Source organism: Salmo trutta, chromosome 27 (genome assembly GCF_901001165.1).
Source record: "Salmo trutta chromosome 27, fSalTru1.1, whole genome shotgun sequence".
NCBI classification, from domain to species: domain Eukaryota; kingdom Metazoa; phylum Chordata; class Actinopteri; order Salmoniformes; family Salmonidae; genus Salmo; species Salmo trutta.
In genome coordinates this window covers 29,487,296-29,504,396 of record NC_042983.1, presented here as the reverse complement: position 1 = coordinate 29,504,396, position 17,101 = coordinate 29,487,296, and the positions used below count along the sequence as shown (strand labels likewise).

Sequence of the window (17,101 nt, the reverse complement as noted above, 5' to 3'; positions counted from 1 at the left end):
GGGATCAGTCCTACATTTTCTGTCCAAAATAAACTGTATTTTACGGTTGCTTTCAGACTGAATATTCATTCATATTTCATTTTATTCTATTTACATTAAAGTCCCCTGTTACACTTTATTTGGATAGTCATGCTATCAACAAACTATCTGTTGATAAGCAACTGCTTGCTAAGGTTACAGTTAGGGTAAGGTTTAGAATAAGGGTTAGGGTTAGGGTAAGGGTGAAGGTTAGAGTTAGAGCTAGGGTTAGGATAAGGGTTAAGGTTAGGGTTAGGATTAGTAGATAGTTAGTTGAAATGTTACCGATAGTCTGTAGATATTCTGTAGAGCATCCACAGATGTACTAACACACTATTTGTGTTTATTGTACTCATTGAGCTACAGAAAAAAAGATTTGTTGAACGCTCCATGAGATTGATCTGTCTGCTGATTTGGCCCTCGTTCAGGAGTCTGTTGGTAGCAACATAATGTGCCTGGCTGGGTTCTTGGCAACGTGGGTGCTTCTATGGAACAGGACTCATGTTGAGGGAGTCTGTGTGGATCTCTGGCATAATGGTCCTCTCAGGTCTCAGACAAACAGCTAGGCGCTGGGGACAACAACAGGTAGACACCAAGGATGTGGAACAAGAGATAGTTAAACCATGTGTCATCCACTTATCACATATTGATACTGTATACAGTATATAAGATAAATGCTGCTTTTAGGACCACAAATTACACAGTACTCATCTATGTCTTGTTAATAGCCAGCACAGTGCATGACTGTACATACAGTTGAAGTCAGAAGTTTACATACACTTAGGTTGGAGTCAGTAAAACTCGTTTTTCAACCATTCCACAAATTTCTTGTTAACAAACAATAGTTTTGGCAAGTCGGTTAGGACATCTACTTTGTGCATGACACAAGTCATTTTTCCAACAATTGTTTACAGACACATTATTTCACTTATAATTCACTGTATCACAATTCCAGTGGGTCAGAAGTTTACATACACTAAGTTGACTGTGCCTTCAAACAGCTTGGAAGATTCCAGAAAATGATGTCATGGCTTTAGAAGCTTCTGATAGGCTGGAGGTGTACCTGTGGATGTATTTCAAGGACAACCTTCAAACTCAGTGCCTCTTTGCTTGACATCATGGGAAAATCAAAAGAAATCAGCCAAGACCTTAGAAAAAAAATTGTAGACCTCCACAAGTCTGGTTCATCCTTGGGAGCAATTTCCAAACGCCTGAAGGTACAACGCTCATCTATACAAACAATAGTACGCAAGTATAAACACCATGGGACCACGCAGCCCAGCCGTCATACCGCTCAGGAAGGAGACGGATTCTGACTCCTAGATATGAACGTACTTTGGTGCAAATCAATCCCAGAACAACAGCAAAGGACCTTGTGAAGATGCTGGAGGAAACAAGTACAAAAGTATCTATATCCACAGTAAAACGAGTCCTATATAGACATAACCTGAAAGGCTGCTCAGCAAGGAAAAAGCCACCGCTCCAAAACCGCCATAAAAAAGCCAGACTATGGTTTGCAACTGCACATGGGGACAAAGATTGTACTTTTTGGAGAAATGTCCGATGAAACAAAAATAGAACTGTTTGGCCATAATGACCATCGTTATGTTTGGAGAAAAAAGGGGGAGGCTTGCAAGCATAAGAGCACCATCCCAACCGTGAAGCAGGGGGGTGGCTGCATCATGTTGTGGGGGTGCTTTGCTGCAGGAGGGACTGGTGCACTTCACAAAATTGATGGCATCATGAGGGAGGAAAATTATGTGGATATTTTGAAGCAACATCTCAAGACATCAGTCAGGAAGTTATAGCTTGGTCGCAAATGGGTCTTCCAAATGGACAACGACCCCAAGCATACTTCCAAAGTTGTGTCAAAATGGCTTAAGGACAACAAAGAGTGGCCATCACAAAGCCCTGACCTCAATCCTATAGAAAATGTGTGGGCAGAACTGAAAAAGCATGTGCGAGCAAGGAGGCCTACAAGCCTGACTCAGTTACATCAGCTCTGTCAGGAGGAATGGGCCAAAATTCACCCAACTTATTGTGGGAAGCTTGTGGAAGGCTACCCAAAACGTTTTAAAGGCAATGCTACCAAATACTAATTGAGTGCATGTAAACTTCTGATCCACTGGGAATGTAATGAAAGAAATAAAAGCTAAAATAAATCGTTCTTTCTACTATCATTCTGACATTTCACATTCTTAAAATAAAGTGGTGATCCTAACTGACCTAAGACAGGGAATTCTTACTAGGATTAAATGTCAGGAATTGTGAAAAACTGAGTTTAAATGTATTTGGCTAAGGTGTATGTAAACTTCCAACTTCAACTGTACAACACCAGGCTGTATCAAGTCTTGTAGATTCCATTAGAGCAGTGCTTCTCAGCTGGTTTACTCTCGGCACCCAAACTGAACCAGGTTGTCTCAGTCGCGACCCAATATTGGCATTGCGAAAAAGAATCGCCAAAATACAATTTGGGAAACTATTTGTAATGTAGTAAATGTAGCAATTATATGACAAGGGAACAACATTCCAACTTCTTTCGACGTCAATAATAACATTTTGTCCATATTCTTGATGAAGAATGTTAATAAACTCACTGGTTTGAGACACAAAGTCAACCAAAATAGAGCTGTTAATAGCTCTATATTGAAAATACTGTGATTGAAGAAAAGCATTTCAGAGATGTTTAAAAATGTAAGTTCATTATCATTTCTACCACAGGAGGTTGGTGGCACCTTAAGTGGAGCAGTATCAGTGGAATGGTATCAAATACATCAAACACATGGTTTCCATTTGTTTGATGCCATTTCATTTACTCCATTCCAGCCTTTATTATGAGCCGTCCTCCCCTCAACAGCCTCCGCTAATTTCTACATACTTTCTACCTGGTTTAAGTCGTTTAAGTTCAGACTGGAGTATTTTTTGTTGTAAAAAAACAAACGTCCCAGGTCGCGACCCACCAGTTGAGAATCGCTGCATTAGAGGGCCTGACCTGTTTCAGTGATCCGGGGGTCCACACCAGCTTGTAGACCATATAGATGGGGATCCACATGAAGGACGAGGCACCGATGATGTAGCCCACCGTAATGCTCCAGTCTGGGTACTTGTAGTCAAAGAGTTGGAGGGGCGCAGGCTTGAGCAGGGAGCTCACTATTATATACTGTGAAAGCAGAGAGACAAAGACAAACAGTAAAGTCTCACACGCCACACTCATATTTTTCTCAATTAGAATTCACATGTGATAATGGCATGCGCCCTATTAGATGCCCGTTGTGCCTCTACAAATGTTTCTCTTTATTTTGTGAGATGATCACAGACCATCTAGGGAGATGAGGGCAGAAACAATTTAGCCCATACAAAAAAGGGAGAATTGTAAAGGAAGCTAGCTCGATGAAAATGTCAGCTCTTTCAGCAGCGGAAGGCTAAGAGAGATTAAAGGAGATGTATGCAGGTGAATGAAATTTACATTTACAGGGAAAATATTGTAGAATATAAACAGGAGAAAACGAGATTTGGATAAGACATTGATGCAGGAGGGAGATGTGTGTCCCCTACTTCAGATTGAATAATTGAAGGTGGAGAAGGGTTCTATGCTGAAATGCTTAAATTCTGCAGGTATAACCCATTATGGTGTATATTTTACATTTTAGTCATTTAGCAGACGCTCTTATCCAGAGCAACTTACAGTAGTGAATACATACATTTCATTATTATTTTTTTGTACTGGCCCCCCGTGGGAATCGAACCCACAACCCTGGCGTTGCACACACCATGCTGGCGTTGCACACACCATGCTGGCGTTGAAAACACCATGCTCTACTAACTGAGCCACAGGGAAGGCTGTAGTTATAATACATTGTAATTCTTGCCATGAGCATTCATGACCCTATTATAATGTCTTATAATCAACTCATAATGAGCCTGATTAAATAACAACCATTTTGAGTCAGTTGAAATGATGATAGTCCTTAGAGACATAGCATTTTACAAGCTGTATTTTAAGCCACTTTAAAAACTCATACATGCTTATTACAAGTTATAAAGCATTATACATTTAAGCAAAGTGTAACCACACTGTCTCTGGCGAAGTCCAAATGAAATGTTAACACATCTGATCCTACACTAACCATCCACCCATGTCATTTAACCTGCCACGACCATTGGCATGTTAGGGCAAGTTACCCAAAAGGGCCATGTGGAAGATTTGACGTTTCAGATCTTTGAGAGGTTTACAAAAAACTGATAGGGAGCTGTAGGTCAATCAGATTGAGTCAGATTTGTGAACTAATGGATGGCTAACAATGTTAAATCAGTTTTAATTGTTGCAGTATGATGACAATGCTTGCTTTAATGTGAATCCAGTAGTTCATTGTACAATATATTCCATAATTTCAAATCTTATCGGTTGGTTGCCCTACGGTTGTGCTTACCGCTAGAAATGCAGGACTAATAGCCACCCAGCACACCTTCCAGAATAATCCCGGATAATAGCCTAACATGGATTTAATGTCATTGCTGAATCTTGTGATACCTGAAACAAATGAAAATTGAAGAGAGAGGGTTAAACAACACTATGACAACAACTTAAAAAAATTACTCTAAAAATAACTTTGTCATGTGCAATCTGAAAAATGTATTGATAGCAGGATGCATAATGCATTTCTTCAACTTTTACAACCACAACAAAATATGGATTTACATGTTAGTCATTTTAGCAGACACTCTTATCCAGAGCAATTTACAGTAGTAATTAGGGTTAAGTGTCTTGCTCAAGGGCACATCGTCAGATTTTTCACCAGATCGGGGATTTGAACCAGCCACCGTTTTGTTACTGACCCAATGCTCTTAAACGCTGGGATACCTGCAGTATAAATGAGGCAGTATGAATTAAAATGTCTTTCTAATGCAAGATACTACTAGGAGTATAGGAAGCGTAAACTGTAATATCACCATTAGTTCACCATTCTTACCATAGAACCAGGAAACGGCGATGGCCTCAAGAAAACCAACAGCAATGATGGAGGAACCCACCCCAAATTCCTCCAGCAGTTTCACCACATAGGCCCCACCCTGAGAGAAACACATGCTTGTCACTCCTGTGGCAAATGTATCATTCTAATCAAGTTACTCAAAATAGAACGGATTGTTAATTTACTATTAATTTATATTCTATTATTTAGCCTGTCTACAGTGCCATCTTGAAATGACAACTGTAGCATCAGCCACTTCCACATCCTAGTCCTCAAGTGCCCTAAAAAAAAAAATCTTAACCTGTTGTAGTCTGTCTTCAAAGTGCTAAATTCTTATTTACATTGGTAAGAGTGCTGAGGGAGCCCAAAAAGCACACAACGACCAAGCCCAGTACAAACAGCTCCCGTCTGTGCGCCAGGTATTCAGGGTATTCATCCATCACAGCAGTAATGATAGCCTCCAGTCCTCCGAACTTAGACAGAAATTAGAGCGGGCTACGTCAATGAGAGTGATTACATAAAACAATTAAAGATCACTTAATTTAGAGATAATCTGATACATCAAGTTAGGCAAGTCTTCATACCGTGCTGTCAAGCCCAAGAGTGATCATCATCACGAAGAAGATAATGGCGAAGAACGTTGATCCTGTCATGTTGGCTATGGCCTCTGGATATGTGATGAAGAGTAGGCTCGGACCTGGGGGGTGGGGATGGGGGGGTTGAGAACAATCTCAAAGCTACAATGTCCTATTCTTGTTGTAGATATAGAAATACATTCTTATTGAACATGTACAGTCAGTTATAGCAGTGTATAAAAAACATATGAATACACTAAAAACAGGTATTGGAGAAACTTTTTAAGTGGTTTTAGAGAGTTGGAGAGTTTTGGCCACTTACCTTTGTCTCTGGCCACATCCTCCACATTCACATTTCTCTTCTCTGCCATGTACCCCAGCATAGTGAAGATCACAAACCCAGACATGAAGCTGGTCAGGCAGTTCACCAGGCTGGTCACTATGGCGTCACTACAGCGTCACAACACAGAGGCAAACATGGTGCCTGTCTGATCATCTCAAGTATTGTCATTCATATACCTTACTCTGGTTTGGTTGTGAACAGTTGTTACATTGGGATTTTGTAAATGTGGCAACTGTCCCCAAAATGGATTACCTTTGTAAGACATGTTCTTGACCAAGCTCGCTAGCCAGCAAGCAAACATAGACAGTGGACCATTGAGATACACAGTATTCTAAATGCCATTTTTAATTTCTATGGGGTGGGCATTCACTTTCTTTTCATTAGGATAACCCTGTCAGCAAGAGTAAGTCCATTCACATTCTGTGTGATTCATGAATGTCTCTTGAGAAGCAGCAGTGCCACTGTTTCCTCACCTGTACCACTGTTACACTACTAACCACATTAACCACGTCCACGCCAGCCGTCTTACATGGAGCTTACAATTCAATTTCTCCTTCAGGTGAGCCCCGTCACCCATTCATCTCCCACCACGCTGGACTCACCACTCCCTCTTTCTAATTACAATTACATTCTTAAAGAGTTGCTGTGGGACATCCGTTTAAGCCTATCTATTCAACACATCGTAAATAAATCCCTGTGATTGGCCGGTGCTTCCTCCCTCCCCTCCTACATGGGGCTGATGTGTATAAAAGTGAGAGATATAGTTAGCCTGCCTGAGACACATGTTTTTGTCACTGGATGTCAATGCCTTTTGTGAGAGAGATTGGAAACGCTGTTGTGGAGATCCAGCCTCACTTCTACCTACCTCACTGGTGTGTGGGGCATTCAGGAGGAGGAGCAACTTCCTTTTCCTCCCTGGACAAGTTTACCTCCTCTAAGTCATACTGGGATTTACTTTTTGTTTGGAAGTGATTGATTGATTGATGTGGTTCACAGTTTCATATGCTCTCACAGGTGTGGCTCAGTTGGTATGGTGCTAGCAATGGAAGGTTTGTGGGTTTGATTCCAACTGGGGCCCCCCTTAGTGTAAGTAGCTTCGAATATAAGCGTCTACTAAATGGCATATGTAAATACAGGCAGACATATTGTAGCTTAATTTATCAAAGTCTCCCATTTCTCCAGGTGTGTTGTGTGCAAATGACCCAAAAGATTGAGTAACACTTTATAATACATTTAAATGAATAATCCATTATACATGTTAATAAGTGGTTTATATATTTTAAATGCTTATGAATATGAATGTTAATAAGGCTTAGGCTATATGTTTCTAAATGCTACCAAATAATTAAAGTTATTTAATAATAGTTTAGAAATAGTTAATTTAATGCTTTTTCATGAAGGTTATCACAAAGAGTTGGGCATAATTGAGCCAAATCGTTTGGGATAAAACTTCTGCCAAATTGCATACCTTTTTCAAAAAAGTTACTTCTGTAAAAATGGATAATCAGAAGTGTGTATTTATTATTATTCAAAGGAGTTTTAGTATCAGCTCTTACCGATAACAGTTGTTGGTGAAGGGGTTGTAGCTGGAGAGGGCAAGGAGCACCCCAAAGCCTGGCCCCAGGGAGAAGAAGATCTGAGCCGCAGCATCTACCCACACCTACAAAACACATGGAGATGAATTACACTCACATGACCAACCTGTGGGATTCTATCTCACCATATTCACTAAATAAGCACTTAGGAAATTTACCTGAACTCTCATAATATCAGACTTGGTGATTTGACCTGTATAGTCTCCTGAACTCTCATAATATCAGACTTGGTAATTTGACCTGTATAGTCTCCTGAACTCTCATAATATCAGACTTGGTGATTTGATCTGTATAGTCTCCTGAACTCTCATAATATCAGACTTGGTGGTTTGACCTGTATAGTCTCTGTGCATGACTCGACAGAATAAAGACCTGTATCAAGCTACTGAAGCATAACTGTTCCTGTCTGTCTGTCTGTCTCTGTCTGTCTGTCTGTCTGTCTGTCTGTCTGTCTGTCTGTCTGTCTGTCTGTCTGTCTGTCCAACCTCGACTCAGGGATCGACTAAACATAGTAAATGAACATTTGTATCCCTCCATTTAGTATGATATGCTACTTTTCATATGGTATGTATTCATTTGTGGACGCCCATCATCCATTTCGTATGATATGTTAAGTACTGAATTTCATACAATATGTTACGAATTTGCAATATGTATGATATATAACTAATTCCAATTTGTTGTGGCTAACGTTAGCTAGGTGCAGGCCCGTGCACAGACCTTTTGTGGAGCAAGTGCTTAAAGTGAAAAAAGGGCACCCCCCCAAATACACTGAGTGTAAAAAACATTAAGGACACCTGCTCTTTCCATGTCATAGACCGACCAGGTGAATCCAGGTGAAAGCTATGATCCCTTATTGATGTCACTTGTTAAATCCACTTCAATCAGTGTATATGAAGGGGAGGAGACAGGTTAAAAAATGCTTTTTAAGCCTTGAGACAATTGAGACATGGATTGTGTATGTGTGCCATTCAGAGGGTGAATGGGCAAAACAAAATATTTAAGTGCCTTTGAATGGGGTATGGTAGTAGGTGCCAGGCGCACCGATTTGTGTCAGGAACTGCTGGGTTTTCCACACTCAACAGTTTCCTGTGTGTATCAAGAATGGTCCACCACCCAAGGGACATTCAGCCAACTTCACACAACTGTGGGAAGCATTGGAGCTAGCATGGACCAGAATCGATGTAGTGCGACACATCTCCGTCGCATAGAGTTGATTAGGATGTTGATTGTGGCCTGTGGAATGTTGTCCCAATCCTCTTCAATGTTCAATGGCAGTGCAAAGTTGTTGGATATTGGTGGGATATGCTCAATGGGTGACATGTCTGGTTAATTTGCAGGCCATGTAAGAACAGCTTCAAGGAATTGTGTACAGATCCTTGTGACATGGGGCCATGCATTATCATGCTGAAACATGAGATGAATGGCGGTGGATGAATGGCATGACAATGGACCTCAGGATCTTGTCACGGCATCACTGTGCGTTAAAATTGCCATGGATAAAATGCAATTGTGTTCATTGTCCGTAGCTTATGCCTGCCTGCCCATACCATAACCCCACCACCACAGGGCAGTCTGTTTACAACGTTGACATCAGCAAACCACTCGCCCACACGACGCTATACACGTGGTCTGCAGTTGTGAGGCTGGTTGAGGTTCTGCCAAATTCTCTAAAACGATGTTGGAGACGGCTTATGGTAGAGAAATTAACATTCAATTCTCTTGCAACAGCTCTGGTGGACATTCCTGCAGTCAGCATTCCATTTGCATGCTCCCTCAAAACTTGAGACAACTGTGGTATTGTGTTGTGTGACAAAACTGCACATTTTAGAGTGGACTTTTATTGTCCCCAGCACAAGGTGCACCTGTGTAATGATCATGCTGTTGAATCAGCTTCTTGATATGCCACAACAGTCAGGTGGATGGATTATCTTGGCAAAGGAGAAATGCTCACTAACAGGGATGTAAACAAAATTGTGCACAAAATTTGACATAAATTATATTTTTGTGCATATGGGAAATTTCTGGAATCTTCTATTTCAGCTCATGAAACATAGGACCAGAACTTTACATGTGACATTAATATTTTTGTTCAGTGTATACAGTACCAGTCAAACTCATTCATGGGTTTTTCTTTATTTTTACTATTTTCTATATTGTAGAATAATCCAAACTATGAAATAATATATATGGAATCATGTAGTAACCAAAAAAGTGTTCAACAAATCTAAATATATGTTATATTTGAGATTCTTCAAATAGCCACCATTTGCCTTGATGACAGCATTGGAAGCTCTTCGCATTCTCTCAACCAGATCCACCTGGAATGATTTTCCAACAGTTTTGAAGGAGTTCCCACATACGCTGAGCACTTGTTGGCTGCTTTTCCTTCACTCTGCGGTCCGACTCATCCCAAACCATCTCCATTTGGTTGAGGTCAGGAGATTTTGGAGGCCAGGTCATCTGATGCAGCACTCCATCACTCTCCTTCTTGGTAAAATAGCCCTTACACAGCCTGGAGGTGTGTTGGGTCATTGTCCTGTTGAAAAACAAATGATAGTCCCACTAAGCCCAAACCAGATGGGATAGAGTTCTAAATAAATCCCAGACAGTGTCACCAGCAAAGCACCCCCACACCATCACACCTCCTCCTCCAGACCACACATGGGAACCACACATGCGGAGATCATCCGTTCACCCACACTCCAATTTGGACTCCAGACCAAAGAACAAATTTCCACCAGTCTAATGTCCATTGCTCGTGTTTCTTGGCCCAAGTAAGTCTCTTGGTATTATAGGTATCCTTTAGTAGTGGTTTCTTTGCAGCAATTCGACCACGAAGGCCTGATTCACACAGTCTCCTCTGAACAGTTTATGTTGAGATGTGTCTGTTACTTGAACTGCAGCAGAGGTAACTCTGGGTCTTCCTTTCCTGTGGCGGTCCTCATGAGAGTCAGTTTCATCATAGCGCTTGATGGTTTTTGCGACTGCACTTGAAGAAACTTTAAAAGTTATTGAAATGTTCCTTATTGACTGACCTTCATGTCTTAAAGTAATGATGGACTGTCGTTTCTCATTGCTTATTTGAGCTGTTCTTGCCATAATATGTACTTGGTCTTTTACCAAGTAGGGCTATCTTCTGTATACCCCCCTACCTTGCTACAACACAACTGATTGGCTCAAACGCGTTAATTAAGGAGGAAAGAAATTCCACAAATAAACTTTTAAGAAGGAACACCTATTAATTTAAATGCATTGCAGGTGACTACCTCATGAAGTTGGTTGAGAGAATGTCAAGTGTGTGCAAAGCTGTCATCAAGGCAAAGGGTGGCTATTTGAAAAATCTCAAATATGAAATATATTTAGATTTTATTAACACTTTTCTGGTTACTACATGATTCCATATGTGTTATTTCATAGTTTTGATGTCTTCACTATTATTCTACAATGTAGAAAATAGTAAAAATTAAGTAAAACCCTTAAATGAGTAGGTGTTCAAAAACGTTTGACCAGTAGTGCATATACAGTGCATTCAGAAAGTATTCAGACCCCTTCACTTTTTTCACATTTTGTTACGTTACAGCCTTATTCTAAAATGGATTAAATAAATAAAAATCCCATCATTCTACACACAATACCCCATATTGTTAGAAATATTTGCAAATTTATAATAAAAAAAAAACGTAAATACCTTATTCACATAAGTATTCAGACTCTTTGCTATGAGACTCGAAATTGAGCTCAGGTGCATCCTGTTTCCATTGATCATCCTTGAGATGTTTCTATAACTTGATTGGAGTCCTCCTGTGGTGAATTCTATTGATTGGACATGATTTGGAAGGGCACACACCCGTCTATATAAAGTCCTACAGTTGACAGTGCATGTCAGAGCAAAAACCAAGCCATGAGGTTGAAGGAATTGTCCGTAGCGCTCCAAGACAGGATTGGAAGAAGTTTGGAACCACCAAGACTCTTCCTAGAGCTGGCCGCCCGACCAAACTGAGCAATCGGGGGAGAAGGGCCTTGGTCAGGGAGGTGACCAAGAACCAGATGGTCACTCTGACAGGGCTCCAGAGTTCCTCTGTGGAGCTGGGAGAATCTTCCAGCCCTCTGCAGCCCTCCACCAATCAGGTCTTTATTGTAGAGTGAGAAATGTAGTTGTAGATATGTAGATGTAAATGTAGATAACACTTTTATTTCCCTTTTGACCCCCATTTTAATTGCATAGAAAATCAGGGGAAATCCAGATTATCAAATGTGTCACACAAGCATGAGGATGTCGTGCTCGAAGGGGGTATTCATGAAGGAACCAATGGGATGCTCGGGGGGGGGGGGCATTTATGCAGCAACCCATGGGATGCGCCAATGGGACAACTGCATTAGCGCATTGCTCTGCATTCACAGTGACAGAAGGGCAGAGGAGGGGACTTTTTTCAAGATTTATGAGTTTATGAGGAATTATCTAATTTGATGGGCAATTTGTTGCATTTAAAATTACAAGGCCACCAATCAAAAGGGCAGATTTTTCATAGGAGGGCAAAAGGCCAGGCGCTCCAGCATCCCTATGGCTCTATCTATGCACGTGCCTGACTAGGTGGCTAGGTGGCTAGCATTAGCTAGGCTAGGTTAGGGTTAGGTGTTAAGGTTATTTCTTTGAGGCCAGGCTGGTCTGCCTGCCTGCCTGCCTGCCTGTCTGTCTGTGATAATCCTCTGCTATTCTAGAGATTTAAATGCTATGCAATTTATGTTCTCATTTTAAAATTGTTCAGTTTCAGACAGCTGATTCCATCCAAGCATCAAATCATATCAAATCAAATCAAGCACAGTGTTTCTTGCTGAATACCTAATAAATACCATGTAACACTTCAAATTAAAGTCTGCACATAATAATATATTACTTTTTATTAGCGTCTATGCACATTTTGATGTTTTGTAGTCAGGATAATAATAAGATATTATAAAGGGGGTCATTCATGCTGATGTCAAGTCTTGTAATGCATTGCACATCATAATGCATTATACCTGCAGCGTAAGCACAAATTAAAGGGTGTTCATTGAATTGAATTCCAAAATTGTAATTTTATATATTTTCCGATGGATTTCTGTGACCTGTTGTGTCCAATGACAGTTGTGCTGAATGATAGCCTCATACAGATCATATTTCACAGCTGTACTGAGTGATCTGAAGAGGAGCATGCATTTGGAGAGGGAGAGGAGGACGAAAAGAGAAAGTGTATGTGTGATTGCGAGAGAATGGAGGGGGGGCTTTGTTAATGTAAAAAACATCTAAACCAATTACGCATCTCATTATCGCATGCTGAGGCTTATTTATGCATCTCATCTCATCATTATTCCCTTGAACCAAAGCGCTCACTCATGCTGAGCCAACAACACAGCACTGGACCATCAGACACTAGAAATTAAAGGACATATGATAGACTGTTCCCAATATACTGGTTGCAATGAACTCAGGCTGCCATCCCCATTACCAGAAAGGCAAGTTTACAGATGCAGTATTTGTTGTGCCTCGCATCACAGCACAGCATACTGCACTTGTCTGGGTCAAAATCGCCTGGGGAAAAACATTTTACTGCATTGAATTGAAATAACAAATGCCACACATCCTCTTCATCACCAAGGGAAATTACATTATTTTGTATGGGATTGACTGTGTTTGACCACTGCTGTGCACTTCCTTTCTTTGATGGATTTTGACACAGGCGGGTGCAAAATGCTGTGCTGTGACGTGCAAGAAAAACTACTGCGTCTGTACAACCAGATAGTGACATCATTCTAACATCCCATGCCAAATGTTTGCCCGCTCAGTCTACTATACCAACTCCCATTTGGTACCAAAATTATCAGACAATTACGAAAAATTCTTCAAGCTGTTTGACAGTGTTTCCGGCTCCAAACAGATGATCATATGAAATTGATGTGATCATGTGGAATCTTATCATAACTCACACTGGTCTCGAAGAGTTTCTCCCACTTGGGCTGGAGGTAGAAGACCACTCCCTTCCATGCACCTGGTAGGGTGGCACCACGGATCAACAGGATGAAGAGCACCACATAGGGCAAGGTGGCTGTCACCCACACTACCTGGCATGGGACGGGAAAAGCAGCAGACAGAGAGAGAGAGAGATGAGAAGGCAAGAGAAATTGAGATTATAGCCTTGTGAATCACACTGGACATGGTATTGTAATGACCCTAGTCTATGGACGTCCCCAACTGAAATATCTCTCTGTGGCCAGTGTGTTTGCCTTTGGGTGGAATGACCTGGTACTAACCACCACCGTTTTGCTATAATATGCTCCGGTAATTGCCCCCACACACTGACACCCCTTTCCTGGAAGAGTGGCTTGGACTTGTTACCTTCCCTGATGTCTTCACTCCCTTCCAGAGACTGAAGTAAACGATAGTGAAGATGAGGAAGAGGCAGAGCATCAGCTGCCAGCGAACACCCCCCACGTTACGTAGCCCATCAGACTTGTGGATTTCCAGAACATTCCTCCTAAGGTGGAACAATATATGAGTTGTATACATGTACTTCCTTTGCCTGTAAGCCTCAGCCTACATACACTGCTAAAACTAAGGCTGCTTTGTGGTTCGATATAGATCATTTTGAGGGCCATATAATACAGATGTAGGATCTTAATTTGATCACCCTGTTGCAGGAGGAAATGTAACATTTGTAGTGTATTTGAGGTTTAAAAGGCTTTTCATTTTCGACTTTGAAATTTCCGACTTAATTTACCAAACCCTACAAAAATATCCATGAATTATAATCCACATAATAATTCACATCCTGTTGCTGCAGGATTATTCTCCTGCTGTAGCAAATTGGCTCAAATGAAGATCCTACATCTGTGTAAGCGAGCCATTGAACTATCATTGGTTAGCTAAATAGAGCACCAGTTCTTCTTGCAGTGTGCTAAGTTCATTTCCTGTTTTCTATATAGCTTTACATAATCACAGCATGTTTCAACACTTGTAAGCAAGTGTTTGATGAAAAAACGAAAATGACAATGCACTATTGTGAAATGTAAAAGATGTCGAAACATTTTAATGCAATGAAATGATAACAATGATGTCAACCCATTGACGTGGCTTTTCGAGATCATGGTAACAGTATTTCACCGTGCTGTCTGCCACTTACATGCACTTACGTGTAAAATTCCTCAGCAGGTGACCTGGAGTAGTTATTCCAGGTCACGTTGTCTTTCAGGAAGTAGTTGGTGCAGTTTTCAGTGTTCCAGGCATTGTCACAGTTTGTCCAGGGCAGGATGCTGGCGAAGGATGAGTAGAAGTAGAAGAGTGCCCAGGCGATGATGGTGTTGTAGTAGAAGGAGACGTAGAGCGAGATGACACAGATCGCATACCCAATGCCTGAAACCATGGACAGATGGATCAATGCCATCAGAGAGTAGAGGTGTGTGCCTCAGTGTAAATAGGCCTATTATGCCATTTTGGAATGACCAATTACTTTGTAGTAGGCCTAGTGTAAATGTAATTGTGCTGTACTTCAATTGACCCACTTTACACATTTTTCCACAGTCACCTTGTGCTATAAATACACTGTTGAATTGACAACAGTAAGGGTCACCACGTGAACGTGATAAGAAGATGTGTAGTATGCAGGTAACGTAAAGATGTGCACTAGTGTGGGGTCAGTCAGTTGTGAGGTGGGTTGTGTATGAAGGTAGATGATGCCAGTCCTACCTTTGAAGATGGGGCATATGTGTTTCCATATGGATATGGCACCAGTTCTGTGGAACTGTCCCAGTGCCAGTTCCATGTAAAAGAGTGGCACCCCTCCAAAAATCGCCATAACAATGTAGGGGATTAGGAAAGCCCCTGTACATAGATGTAGAGAGGCGAAATCACAGGTCTGACTCATCACTTTAAGGGGATCACATTGTGTTGATGAAGATGTTGGCCTAAGCTCCTCCCCGGGCTATTGCCACAGCGTATAAAGTGTCTGGTGTGCAAGCTAAGATGTGAGACATATTAGGAAGGACAGGCCCTTTAAAAATAGTTACTTCTACTACTTCATAGTTTAGTATCTGAGTAAGAAAATCATCCATGTCATGCATTATGATGCAATTATAATGCATTGTAAGACTTTTAAGTCGTATATGAGGCCCTATATTATGTATTATAATAATTGAATAATGATCTAGACTAAATAACAGCCAGTTTGAGACAGTTAAGATGTTATGCATAGAGATACCTAACATATTATTTATAAGCCTTGCTATAAGACATTATAAAGGCTCATACATTTTTATTAAACAGGTTATAAAGCATTATTTATCTTTAGATACACTTCAACGACTTTTTTGTATTTTATTCGAAAGGAAATCTTATTGCTCACATATTTGGGTAACGTTATAGCGTCTACGTTTTGGTGACAGTTATTTTGAATGAAATTAATTACATTATTAAAAGATGTGAAATGTCTTTACTTTTCAAACTGACCATCCGTCAAATGATTGGTAGTTTATATATATATATATATGTACACTGTATATCCCTACACATGTTATAACTTTAAAAATATATATTTATTCAGAACAGTTATACATGCAAATGGCTACATGGGCTACTTTTAGAGAAGCAGTTCTGTCACTATGGCGGATAAAATCAGTGCATCAAGAAATACTCCCTCGAGTCAAATTGCAAACGATAGCCTTCTACAAATGTGGTGTAAACTTAACGGTAAATACAGATGAGAGACAAAATAACACAAAAAATATATATACATTAATCAGAGACTGTTTAATTCGTTTATAGCCTATAATCTCGATAGCATATACATTTTCCACTTTCCGTTTTACATATTAGTGATTAGATTAGAGGTAGGCCTATGCTTTGTAGCTTCATTCAGCGTCCAACAACATTTGGGATATCGAAACTCGTCTCTTTCGAACTAATCTTGGCGGATGAACTCTCCTAGCTAATATTCTAGGCTGTATTTCAATCATAAACAGGAAAAACTATGGTACTGTATACGTAGTTCAATGTTTTAATTTGAAGATTAACTAAAAAAATGTTTTAAAGTGTGTTTCAGTGAGTTTATTATAGTGGGTTGCAGGCTATACAGCCTGTGAAGCTTATTTCAGCACCATGGACAGCACAAGGTATAGCCTGGCCACCCTTGTGCGCGCACAAGAGCAACTATATTTTTCTAATTCTTTATTACAAACAGGTTATGTAAAGAATAATATATATTAATGGCAGCCTACTATCATATCTACTATCAAGAAAGACGAGACCTCATAAATGTAACTAAGGGCATAGATTAGCCCACTAAAATATAAAGCAAATAAATCAATAATTAGAAAAACTCTTACCGCCTCCGTTTTGGTAACAAATGTATGGAAATCGCCACACATTTCCCAAGTCTACCGCGAAGCCAATGACTGATAAAAGAAAATCCATCTTTTTGCTCCATTTGTCTCGTGTGTCCGTCTGTGTGATCACAGGTACCGGCACAGGGTTGGTGTTGTAACCGGGGTTTGAGGGGCCCTGGACGCTCAAGCTTCCCGCTGGGGCCGCTGAGTCTTGGCGGGTCATGGTTGGCGGACTATCAAAAC

At 40.6% G+C, this 17,101-nt stretch overlaps 1 protein-coding gene across 1 annotated transcript; it reads right to left on the bottom strand.

The window, feature by feature from the left end:
• Window positions 1-269: 269 nt before the first annotated feature.
• On the bottom strand, window positions 270-17,101 carry LOC115164845 (sodium-dependent serotonin transporter-like). Its single transcript, XM_029717703.1, has 13 exons — window positions 16,859-17,101; window positions 15,225-15,359; window positions 14,672-14,891; window positions 13,878-14,016; window positions 13,469-13,603; window positions 7,463-7,566; window positions 5,886-6,013; window positions 5,573-5,685; window positions 5,330-5,461; window positions 4,989-5,088; window positions 4,449-4,549; window positions 3,011-3,178; window positions 270-587 (listed from the first exon to the last, which is right to left on the bottom strand). The coding sequence occupies exons 1-13, from the start codon at window positions 17,079-17,081 to the stop codon at window positions 504-506; spliced, it is 1,782 nt and encodes a 593-aa protein (XP_029573563.1). The 5' UTR covers window positions 17,082-17,101; the 3' UTR covers window positions 270-503.

Excerpts from the sequence above, each read along its gene's own strand:
- LOC115164845 (XM_029717703.1), bottom strand. The coding sequence starts at position 17,081 with ATGACCCGCCAAGACTCAGCGGCCCCAGCGGGAAGCTTGAGCGTCCAG. Across the intron at positions 13,604-13,877 it reads GAGTGAAGACATCAGGGAAG|GTAGTGTGGGTGACAGCCAC; the intron begins GTAACAAGTCCA and ends GTCCCATGCCAG. Across the intron at positions 4,550-4,988 it reads CGCCGTTTCCTGGTTCTATG|GTATCACAAGATTCAGCAAT; the intron begins GTAAGAATGGTG and ends CATTTGTTTCAG.